Here is a 13,028-nt window from a genome sequence, read left to right as displayed (position 1 = left end):
AATAGGGAGAAAAACCACATCATGCGAGGTGGGGGTTCAACTGAAACTATGGCAATAAATTCAACATGCCTGAGAACTCTGTACCAGATTTTTCATCCCTCTATGCCCGAAATCTTTAATTTTCCCCAACAAAGATGCGTGTTTATTTATTATTATTATTATGTTTTGTAGTACTTCTTTCTTCGCCATGTGTATTGGAAAAATAGCCCAGGCTTATCTTGTAGGCCTTGAACCATATCATGTTGAAAAAAGAGCTAGTTTTTCAAATGAAAGAAAAGAGCAATATTAAAAGTTCAAACTAACATAAATTATTCTTTGTATAAGCAGAGCCCTTATATCCCTAGCGGCCTAGTCCCTTAATGGATATAAATAAAAACAACTTCCAAGCTTAGTTTAGGATCACTATTTATTCATTAGTTGTGGTTTCATTTAAAGAGAATAAGAACAGTGGCAAAATGAGAAGAAGAGGTGCAAGAGGCGAAGAGGTGCATTTAAATTAGTTCAGAATGACTGCAAATACGACTGAGGTCGTTTTAGATCGAGTGCGAAAAATCAATCTCTGAATAATTTTTCCCGGTTTTTAAATGTTTTTGCCAAATATAAGCTTTATTTATTTGAGTTGCGTAAATACCCTTGATAGGAAGTATTACTCTGAACATCAGGAACAAGTACTGATGTTCCTAAACAAGAGATAAGATATTCAGGTACTTTAATCTTAAAATTTTAATAGTAAACAAAAGAAGATAAGAAGAGAAATAATTTGATTCAGATCTACAAAATTAGTTTTAAATCTCATTAACATGATAAAGGTTTCATTTATACTTGTGTGGTACCTCAGGTTGGTCCACTGTCAATACTTGATAAATGTCTCAAACATGAATGACAATTTTTATGATGAATCCGAGTCATTTGTTAATATATCTGTTTCTATTAACGACACTGCACTGCTGCCTGTCCCGTCGATGTTCACTTTGAACATAAGAAGCAGCAATCAAATCGTGTTCGAAGTTTTAAATGAAACAATTGAGTACGACCACAATGACATTAAATACGAATATTCTAAATTAGTGAAAGTTGCAACGAGTGTGATAGGTATATCAGATACAGAGTTTGTCTTGCTAAATGAGGATTCCCTGGTCCTAGCAAAAGAGTCTTTGGTGATAACTGTGGTGAGAAAAAGTGTTACAATAGATGTTGCATTTACATCTATTTTAGCCCTTTTAATCTTCATTGCAACCACATTTATGGGTTGTGGGCTTGACCTAAAGATTGTCAAATTGAATTTAATCCGCCCTTTGGGACCTGCTGTTGGCTTTATCTGCCAATTCCTGTTCATGCCATTGGTAAGATTCCTTTTATTTCTTATTATATCTTAGTATCACCAAGAAATTCTTCGAACAAAATACATCGACACAACGGTGGGTGAACTGTAATACATAAATGTGAGTTTACATTCTTCTAATCGTCGCAGGGTTATATCAGCTGTCCAAGAAAAAAGTTCATAGTCCCGAATGAAGGTGAACCCATGTCGATGCAAGTCAAGTCCAATGGCAAGCTTTGATAGTAATCGTAGTTGAATAAATTAAAAGGAGTAGTGACTTTGAAATTCTGTATATTGATATCATTAATAAGCATGGGCACTGTTTTCTGTTTTTGTTCTGTTTTCAAATTACCCGTTTCTGTTCTGTTCATACAGAAAAAGCAGAAACAGATGAACTGTTTTTATTTACTTGTTCTGTTCTGTTTTTATAATAGCTCTTTTGTCCTTTTTCTGTTTTTTTTTTTGTCTACCTGTTTTTCCTTTGTTCTCGATTTTACTTTAGTGATACGAGAATGAGATATTCAGAAATTTCGAGCTTAAGAAATAGTGTTTTAAATCATAGTTTGAAATTTCTGAAGAAACGTGATAACGCCCCATACAGCTTTTGGAATTGAAGTGTCAATATAAAGTAGAAGTAAGTAAAATGATGGCACTCAGTGTGTCTAACATATCAGATAGTGCTGCTAGATTGTTTCAGCTAGGCAAAATTAGGGCCTAGGAGTAAGTGAGAGTAGGTATGTGTTTAAATGGGAGAACGGTAAAGTTGGAGTTTAGTTCGACTAAAACAATTTATTTCTTACTGTACATTATTCAGTCAATTGAGCAGCGAAGCTGGTCAACAAAGAATCACCTAGTTCTATCGGTAGGGCATCTGCATCCTGCATTATATGGGAAGTAATCTTCAGCTTTGACCGGGAGTACTTTAACTGTTTTTATGGAATTTATGCTACTAGATAACAGTGACTTGTTCTGATTACCATACTGACTTATACATGATAAATACTGATTATTAATTGTAAATTTTCTTTAATGTGTCTTGTCCAGTAGAAACATATGTTTTTGCTGGCACGCTGTATTGCATCAACATAACAAAAAATACTTTTTCAAGATGCCAAATGTACTTTTTCTCATGTTACTAAAACCATCTAAATAAAATCAATGGAAACTCTTTCAAGGAAAAGCCTAAAGTTGAATCAGTGGCCTAAATAGCTTATTCTGGCGTAACGGGGCAAAGTGTTATAAGATGCTGATGCACTTTTCTGATTCAGTAGGGTACCAATCTTCAGGTGAACACGGTATTTTTTCCATACAGCACAAAAAATTATAGAAATTATGACTAAACAGTATATTATTTCTTATATCTGCCTCTTAAATACTTGTTATATACAAGCAAATTCCTGTAAAAATAAATATTGGGCTGCAAATGGTCTAAGTTTTTAGGAAACCATAATTGGGAACTGTCATTTTGCTTTTGTTTGCTGACAGATTTTCTTGCCTCATTGTACCAACGAAACCACTCAGGGGACAATTGGCCCCTTTCCCTTTAGTTACGAAACTGAGGTGAAAGAGGTCAAGCATTTGGGTGGAGGTACAATTTTAAATATGGTAGGCTAATGGAAGGTGCTTCTGATTTGTGAAGAATCTTAAAATTAACCTTTGCTTTAAGAAAAGCATGATGTCATTTTCTGATGGCCACTTGGATGTTGCAAGCAAAACTTCTAGGCCATCTTTCTGGGTAACCTACAGAAAAAAGGAAGCAAATAAAGTTTCAGGTGCAACTTCTGCAAAGCGTGGCGAAGGGCTAAGGGAGTCTCTGCCTCGACATTTATATACTATCTTAAAAAGATTACAATTGATTTGCACAAAGATAAAGTAAATACGACTGTTGCAGCAAATAACAAACCCAGACCAACTTAAAAAATTTATCAAGTCAGGCTGCTTCCCTTAAGAAAGCTCCAGATAGCAAAGCGATCGACACAGATGGCCATGGCCTAGTGAAAAATGGAATAAGAAGTGAGGACATACGACCATTCTTCATTTCTAATCGATCAAAACAAGCCTCTCTGTGGAAGCTCTGCTGCAAAACCCTGTTTAAAGGCAAACTGCCACTTTCTGTGTTTAGCCACTTTCCACTTTCAGATTATTTAAAATACAACATTGGGGCTTGAAAGCACCATCCGGGGGGAGCCAGCCATCGTCACATAGGTGCAGCTGCCAGAAAAAAATAGGTTCAGAAGACTACCTTAAGTTCTGCCACTCAGACTAGCTTGACTTTTCACTGCTGGTCTGCAAAAGGATCTGGCTTCATAGATGTCATTGCCTATTACCCCAGGAAGATGAAAATGAGCAGAGGTTGTACCATTGTGATTCACATTTCAAGAGGCTTAAGTATTCTCATACAACTACTAACATCCTTTTAGTAATCCAAATTGCAATCAGGAACTGTTCACTGACAGATAAGATGCTCCGCGTTGTGACTGATTCCGAGAACAATGTCACCAAAGTCTCTAGGCTGTGAGCACTTTCCTGAACTTCATGTTTTGAACGTTGTCTTCATTCATCTGTCAGACAAGCTCTTGGATCTTGGTCCACTCGAAACTTAGCCAATGACATGCCTGAAAAAAAGATACATTGGAATCCTTGATAAAATCGAAGATTTCGATCTAACTGGTGAAAATGATTAAGACGGTCATTCTGTTCCTTTTTCTCAAAACTCAGGAAGTGAAGATACGTTTGCAGTAGAATCTGATGAAACTGATGTAATGTCTACGAAACAGAGTGGCGAAAGTAATGCAGGAGAAGAGTGGGGAGCTGAGAGTCTTTCAGAAAACTGGGTTGCAGCACAGGCTATCCGAAGACACATTACATTTGCTCAAACATCGACAGTCGAGTGTATCACCACCCCTTTTCCTTTGGGAATGGACCTTGAAAACGTGCCTACATGATCAAAATCATGTTCACTCGTATTCTTAAAACAAAAGCTTGAAGTAGTAATTTCCATAATAGAGCGCGTATATGGGTTGGAATAAGTACTTTACTTCAACCATATATTACTGGAGTTTAGTATTATGCAGCAAAATGTCTAAGTTTTTTTGAAATTCAGAACAAATAAACATTCAAATGGGGATAAATTCGTTTATTTAGACAGTGAAAACAGGTACAAAAGTCTAGATATTTCGGTCACATATACTGCGAAAGTCTTCAGTAGAAATACTAAAGTATTAAAATTAAAAATAACATATTTATACAAAATAAAATAAATAACTTTGGGGTCATTCACAAAACAATGAAATTCTTGGTTTAAGGCGCGAGGCAACGAAAATTTTTTGCTTGGCAGTAAGAAACGTCATTTTCCCGTGCATTTTGCTTCTTTCCTACTTTTGTTTAAGATGGCTTCCGAACATGAGGAGGCAGAGCCGACCATTGGCTGAATTTTATTGGGGGGGGGGAGCTTAACTGGTCTAATCGGCACTTCCATTGATGTATGATTGAAATCTCAAGATAAAATACTGCCTAAGTATAGAGAGATGTGGGCAATATTATTTGTTTTCATTTTTTTTAGACCAGAGCACTTCTTACAGACAGAAATGTCATAGAAACTTCAAAAAGAGCTCGTATAGGGCAACCAGCCCCCCTTCCATTTGAATCACTTCCCCAAACAATCGAATCAAAATTTTTAGATAGCCATTTGACCGGAAATTATGACTTTGAGGATGACACCCCCCTCACAACCTTTCAGGGCAAGGGTTGTAAGTTATGCCGTGGGGGGGGGATATAAGGTTTTTTATAGAAAATAAGGTCGTATAAACCTCAGACGGGACTCATTTGATTGGTAATCAGAAGTTCTACTGACGTTTTAACAGTCCAAATTGATTCTAGGTCAACCAGTCCCCCCCCCCCCTACAGCAATAATTTCACCAAACACATCCAATCAGAATTTTTAAGATTGCCTTTTTGTTTCAGTGTAGTTGAAATGTCCCTAAATTATGTCTTTGAGGATGACCCACCCCCCATAGCCCCCAGGGCAAGGGTTGTTAAGTTACGCCCTCGGGCGTATAAATGGTGATTGTACAAACTTCGGAGAGGGCTCATTGGATTGGTAATCAGAAGTTATGGTGCTCATTTTAAGAGTCAAAATGGTCAGCGGGCAAATACACCCCCCCCCGCCCACACGCACACACGTCATATTCTCCCGAAATGCATCCCGGAAATTTTAAGATGATGATTTGTTGTCGTAGAAACTTCGAAAAGGGCTCATTCGATTTGAAATTGAAAATGCTAGTTCCGTCTTTAATTGTCATAACTGATTGGAGGGCAACTACCCCCCCACGCCCATCATTTCCCCAAACACTTCCAATCAAAATTTCGAGATAGTTATTTTGTTTGACATAGTTTAAAAGTCCAGAAATTATGTCTTTGAGGATGAGACCAGCCCCCCCCCCAGTTCTCAGGACAAGGGTTGTAAGTTATTGGAAATCGGAAGTTTAAGTGCCATTTTTAATAGTCAATATTATTGGAGGGAAGCTATACCCTTCCCCCCTTCATATTTTCCCAAACGCATCCGATAGAAATTTTGAGATGACCATTTGTTCAAAAATAGTCCAAAGATCTCATAACACAGCCTTTGAGGTTGACACCCCCCCCAAAGAGTATGGGGTAAGGGTTGTAAGCTATGCACCGTGGGCATGTAAGGTTTTTATGAAGGGGGGGTCTTGTGAACTTTAGAGGATGCTCATTTGATTTGAAATTTATAGTTCTAGTTCCATTTTAAGAGTCCGGCGTGATGGAGAGAAAATAGCCCCCCCCCCTCCCGATATCCTCTTGTCCCCAAACACGTTCAATCGAAATTGTGAGATAGACATGTTGTAATCAATAGTCCAAAGAGAATATAACAATGGCTTCAGTAATCAAATATAAGAAATATTTAGGTGGACAAATATAATTAGTTGAACTAAATCAAAACAAACAATGAGCAAGTGGACTTTCAAAAAGGTGACAAAGCAATATCTCAAGAACAACTTATGTTCTTCAGTTAGACCTTTAAGAGTAAGTTGTGGGGGATTTTGAACTAGCCAGAAGGCACTATGTGTATTCTTTTAATACTATCACTACAGTTACTGTAACTAATGACACTAAGAGTATCAGGGTGAAACTTTTAGGAAGCGCTTAGGGGGAGATCTAATTAAACGAAAAAATTGTATGCATGCAGATTTTCAAGAATGCATGTATCTTAGGCAACACCACTCTATAATAGCTAGAAGTATCATTAAAACTTTTAAAGGAGCTAATTCGATTCCAAATTAAAAGTTCTAGTGTTATTTCTAAGAGTAAAAAGATATTGGAGAGTAATCAACCACTCTCTCGAGGCGATTTGTTTCCCAAACACATCCGGTCAAAATTTTGAGGCAACTATTTTATTCAGCGTAGTAAAAAAAAATAGCAACTATGTCTTTAGGTATATTGGGCATGTCAACCCCCCCAATTATGCAATTGGCCCATTATGCTATGTAACTAAATGCTACTTTAAAACTTAGTCAAAAGGCATTGTGTTTGTGGTTGCCAATAAGACACCTCAGCAATATATCGAGAACAACTGAGGGTATTAAGTTGATGCTTTCGGGGTTATTACTAGTACTACTTCTGCTCTTAAAGTTTAAATAAATAAATTGAGTTTAAGTGTATCGAGGTTGTCAAAGAGCATATATAGGATCTTCTAAGAATAATATTAAGTTTTATTTTTTCAGGTACACTTGAGAAGGTATAAAATTAAATTAAAAAATACTATTTGTGTCAGGTTTAAAAATTATTGAAAAAGTTTCTCCCAGCATACAAATAGCAAGACAAACTATGGAATCTTATAAAAATAACCGAAAAGATATAAAATATTTTTTTTCATGAAAATGACTATGTCAATAAAAAAGGAACATAGATTATTTAAAAAAAGCTTTTCCCACAAAATTGGTTTTTGAAAGAAAAGTAAAGAGCTCCATTAAGCCAAAAAGGAGCAGAAAAGAATTCAAGTAATCGTCCAAGTGTAAAACTACCACAAATCACTATCAACAAATAAATGAAACTAAAAACGAAAAGAAATTTGAATAAACAGCGGAGCCAAAATCGAAACGACCAAAAATTAACAATAGCAGGGATGGTAACCCCCATGCCTTCTCAAGACCAGAACATAATTTGCGCATTACTGAAAACAAAATACGTTTAAATTTTTTAACTTTTTTTACTTAAATAAATACAAAATAATTAAGACTTTTAGGAGTTAATACCAGTATGGTATTAATATCAGTATGTTAAACTGACAATCCACGGTCATTCGTTTGTTTTCTTTCAGTAAAACCTAAATTATGTTCTGGTCTTGAGAAGTCGTGGGGGTTGTCAGCCCTTGTATTGTTGATTTTTGCTCGTTTTGAGTTTTACCCTGCTATTTATTCTAATTTCTGTTCGTTTTGAGATTCATAAAGTATGGTCTGAAAGGGGACTGATCCCTGCCAAAGCAACTATGGGAATCTGTTTAAACACTAATGACGTTGAGCTTACTGCGCAATTTGATGTCGAAAATTATTTTCTTTTTAAAATGTCTCAAAATAACTAGTATTCATTTTCGGAAAGTTTGAGATGCTGTATAAACATAAAAGCGTATTTTTGGGGGGAAAGTACGGGAAAATGGAAGTAAATAACCCTAAGAAAAAGGATGGCGATATTTGTGTGCATAGACAGTTTTTTGCCTCTTTAGTGAAAAATAATTCTTTTTTTGCGGAAAAAAGGCTGCAATAATACTACATTTTCTGAAAAGCATTATCGCCAGTTTTACCTTAGGTCGCAATTCTGACGAGAAGTTAATGAGAGACTAAAAAGTTAATGTTTTTAGATTCTCCGATCATTTTCTGAACTCAAAACGAAGAAATCCTTCCGTAGCTGCCAGAAATCGCACTAAATTTTAGAGCGTTCTCTTTAAATTTTAGTGCACTCTAAATTTTAGAGTGCACTATAGCATACCTAAAGTGGCTCGAACGAACAAGCATTTTTGATCGCCAATTATTTTACATGAAAGTAGTATGCTCGGACAATGTCCACACGCTGGAAAAGCACACATTTTAAATGGCAAGCTTGAAGGCCTGAACAACTAATTCTATTATTAACTTTTTGATAATAAGCCAAAACTTACCATTTAAAATTTTTTCTTCTTTAAACTTTGGGTGTTCAAAAGCAGCTGTTTAAACAGGTATTTTTTTCGAAAACAGCTGTTTTATGTTTTTACAAAAAAAAACAGAAACAGAAACATGTCTTCTGTATTTTTTGACTTGCTCTGTTTTTTTTTTGTGTTTCTTCAGAAAAATAGAGCATTTCCCATGCTTATTCATGAACCCGTGTGTCAGACGACACAGGTACATGGAAAGAATTCAGTTGATTAGAAGCAGGGACTTAGTTGTTAGAGCAATAGCAGTCTGTAAACCAGTAACTAAAACGAATAAATTATATTTTAATTAATACACAATTCGTCACTGTTGCCAAGAAGACTTGAACTTTGTTGCTCTTTAGCTTCATGCTAAAAAAGAGTTGTTCTTGCTTAATGTATATACGTTTTGGTATCATATCTTATTAATCTAATATAGGCATTAGTAAAATATCAAGATAGTAAAATATTGGACTTCTTATTAAATAATAGAAAATTCAATTAAAGTATAAAGCGAGGTTTTGAAACGAAAAGTAAATCGTGCTTAGGATGCGGTGACAAGGACTGTATATAGGGGGGACTACCTGGTTTGAACCCCCCCCCCGCTGCCCCAACACGAACAAAATTTTTCAGTATCCCTTATCCTAGCAGAAAAGTTTTCAGTGCCCTCCTCCTCCTGAAAAAAAACGTTTTCGGTACCCCTCCCTCTGAACAAAATCCCAGATTTGGTCCTGGGTTTCCCCCACGACCGAATCGCAAATATCCCGCTTCATGCGCATAATTTTTCTTGTGGTTTATAATGAGAGTAGGAACCTTCAGAAATTCTCTAATTTCTGAAGGGACTCCATATATGGGCATAGAAGAGATTTAATGTCCTTGGTAAAAGCCTGGAAGAGATTTAATATCCTTGGAAAAACTTGGGAAGAAATTTAATGTCCTTGGTAAAAACTTGGGACGAGATGACCTACTTAGAGAGAGGACTAGTTTGTGGATTTTATTGTTCTTTGTATTGGTGTTATATTTGATGTTTTATTGTATGGAAGTCTGATTGTTATTGCAGGGATGGTTTTAATATATGGTTAATATGTGTGTTACTTTATGGTTGATGTTTTATTTAATATTTTTTTGTATGGATGTTTTATGTTTATGGATGTAAGGAATTTTATTGTTCACAATACAAGCGGGCTATCATTCCATGTTTTATTTGATGTTTTTTTTTGTATGGATGTTTTATGTTTATGGATGTAAGGTTTTTTATTTTTCACCATATAAGTGAGCTATCATTCCATGTTTTATTTGATGTTTTTTTTTTATCGATGTTTTATGTTTATGGATGTAAGGTTTTTTATTGTTCACCATACAATCGGGATATTACTCCATGTTTTAATTAATGATATTTTTTTGTATGGATGTTTTATGTTAATGGATGTACGGATTTTTATTGTTCACCATACAAGCGTGCCTGGCCCCCCTCCCCCCAAATTTTTGGTCCCCCAATTTCTTAATACTTTTTTGCGCGCTTAATAACCAGAAGGGCCCCCTACCCCCAGCTGTTAGGCCCCCCACATTTTTTAATACTTTTTTCCTGCGCGCTAGAGACACAGAAGGGCTCCCCCTCCCCCCAACTCCCCCCCGTTTTTACACTTTTTTTCGCACTTGAGGCACAGAAGGGCCCCCTCCCCCAACTTTTTGCTCCCCCCCCTATATATCATTTCAGATCAAGTTTTCTTCTTAGTATTCCTCCTAAACTTATTTTACAAGTTGAAGTACTCATCTTTTCTCACACCCAACAATACTTTACGACTTTTTTGCATACACCAACACCAAGCAATTCTTTTCAAAAGGCTATATTTTATTATTTCAGAACAAGCTCTTTTCTTAATATCCCTCCTAAAGTTATTTTATAAGTTGAAGTACTCATCTTTGTTCACTCCCAACAATACTTTACGACTTTTTGAATACCCCAAACACCATGCAATACTTTTCAAAAGGCTTTATTATATTATTTCAGAACAAGGTGTTTTCTTAATATCCCTCCTAAGTCCATTTTATAAGTTGAAGTGCTCATCCTTTTCACCCCCAACATTACTTTACGACTTTTTGCATACCCCAACATCAAGCACTACTTTTCAAAAGGCTTTATTATATTATTTCAGCACAAAGCCTTTTCTTAATGTGCCTCATAAACCCATTTTACAAGTTGAAGTACTCATCTTTTTCACTTCCAAAATTACTTTTACGACTTTTTGCACACACCAACACCAAGCAATACTTTTCAAAAGGCTTTATTATATCTTTTCAGAACAATGTCTTTTCATAATATCCCTCCTAAACCCATTTTACAAGTTGAAGTACTCATCCTTTTCACCCACAACTTTACTTTACGACTTTTTGCATACCCCAATATCGAGCAATACTTTTCAAAAGGCTTTATTATATTATTTCAGAACAAGGTCTTTCTTAATATCCCTCATAAACCCATTTTACAAGTTGAAGTACTCATATTTTTCACTCCCAACATTACTTTACGACTTTTTGCATAACCCAACATCAAGCAATACTTTTCAAAAGGCTTTATTATATTATTTCAGAACAAGGTCTTTCTTAATATCCTTCCTAAGCCCGTTTTACAAGTTGAAGTACTCCTTTTTTTACTCCCGACATTACATTACGACTTTTTTGCATACCACAACATCAAGCAAGGTTCCACTTCAATTCAGATTTTTCCCCAGAGACATAAATTTTAAGTTCTCCTCCAATTTTTTGGTAGAAGATAGAAAAAGTTATACATTGATCGTGAATATTTCACCATGAAGATAAGGAGCTCCACTTGAGTTCTGATTTTTCTGAGTTACCTTCTCAGCAGGGGCCTCCCCCAGGCCACTCAGCGCGTCCCCAGGTGGCAGATAGGGGAACTTCCTACAGATATGTAGGATACCTCCATGGAGAGAGGAGGCGCGGACCAGGGGGGACCCAGTCTCTGGGGGCCTTGAAATATAACTGGAACACCCTTACCTGGGGGACATAAATACAGGTGGAGGAGGAGGATGGCCCCTCTGATGTGCACTGGGCTGGGCCCACTTGTGCGTGGACACGTCCCGCAAGTCACAATCCACTCCCCCAGCAATAGGTAAATTTTTGGTGATGCAGGATGCCATAAGGGTGCATTATCGGTAGGAGATATAGTCAGCCCCTGCTAGGGACAGAGAGGAGTGGCTTGCCGCTGTCCTGACGCCAGCCAAGAAACCCCTTTTTTCACTTTTATGATGATAATGAGCAAACAAATGAATGTGAGAACCAGTGCTACCTTGTCCGGCGAAACCGACGAAGGCCATGCGTTTAGATCTACCGCGTCCAGGGCAGCCGACGATACGACGACCGCTAATCGCGCGAATACCTCAACCTTGACAACTCCATCTCTGGAGTCCATTATATCACCTAAATCGACTTTATCAATTGCTACCCTTAATATCAGAACGCTTGCAAAACAAGGAAAAAAGGAACTCCTCCTGAGAGAGATAAACCGTTACAATTGGGACGTAGTCGGCCTATCCGAAACCCACCTCCCAGTCACCGGTGAAGAAAAACTTGATGAAGCTACTCTTGTACTATCAAGACGTATTGATGGGAAACGCCGACAGGGAGTGGGCTTCTTTCTCTTCAGTAAGGCTAGGAGGGAGATCACTAATCGCAGCAACACCCGTCTCAGAACGTCTGATCATGATCCGCCTGAAAGGCTCACCTGCGAATCTTACAATCATCCAAGTATCTCCATCATCAGTGTCTAGTGGACTCCGTACCAAAAAAAAATATAGTATTTGTCATCGGGAACTTCAACGCCATTGTCGGTGACGACCCATCTGGCGACGAGGACATGATGGGCAAATTTGGCCATGGACAGCTGAACAAGAGAGGTGAGCACCAAATGAAATTTTGCCGAGATAGTGATCTTGTTATCACTATCACATTCTTCAAACACAGAGCCAGACGTAAAAGAATCCGGACATCCCCAGATACAAGGACTCAGAATCTAAAAGATTTTATCCTCGTATCTAGACGCTGGAAATCTTCCATCACAAACGCAGTCACTTTGGCTGGCGGTGACTTCGATAGCGACCACTCGCTTGTTATGACTTCCTTTAAAATGCGTCTAAAAGTGGCCGTGAAACTCTCCAGAAAGCCTCCCAGATTCAGAGTAGACCTCTTAAAAGATCAAACTACTCGACAAAATTACACCGCTACTCTTTCCGAAAGAATTTCTGAACTCCTCTCTACATCCCCGCTAACTCTATCAAAAGATGACATTGACAATCTTGTGAAGATTAGCTCGCAGGTTATATGCGATGTCACCCAGTCGACCCTGGGAGTCCAAAAGGCGGACCAAAAACCTTGGATCACGGATGAGATAATCTCATTATGTGAGGAAAAACGCAACCACACTAACAAACTAGATAGAGACAGTCGGTATATTGTACAAACGATTGAAACGCGTGGTAGAGAAAGCCACTCGCCGTGCTCATCGCT

General features: G+C 37.3%; 1 protein-coding gene across 1 annotated transcript in view; it reads left to right on the top strand.

The window, feature by feature from the left end:
* Positions 1-800: 800 nt before the first annotated feature.
* The window catches only part of LOC148941363 (ileal sodium/bile acid cotransporter-like), a 65,705-nt gene continuing 53,477 nt past the window's right edge, over positions 801-13,028 (top strand). Inside the window, exon 1 of the mRNA XM_089104047.1 lies at positions 801-1,343. Coding sequence (XP_088960173.1) covers positions 801-1,343 — 543 coding nt within the window. The remainder of the gene's footprint in view (positions 1,344-13,028) is intronic.

This window comes from Artemia sp. Qi Xiang Cuo, chromosome 18, assembly GCF_049724085.1.
Source record: "Artemia sp. Qi Xiang Cuo chromosome 18, ASM4972408v1, whole genome shotgun sequence".
Taxonomy (NCBI): Eukaryota; Metazoa; Arthropoda; class Branchiopoda; order Anostraca; family Artemiidae; genus Artemia; species Artemia sp. Qi Xiang Cuo.
The sequence above is the reverse complement of the archived record's forward strand: the minus strand, read 5'-3'. Positions and strand labels throughout refer to the sequence as shown.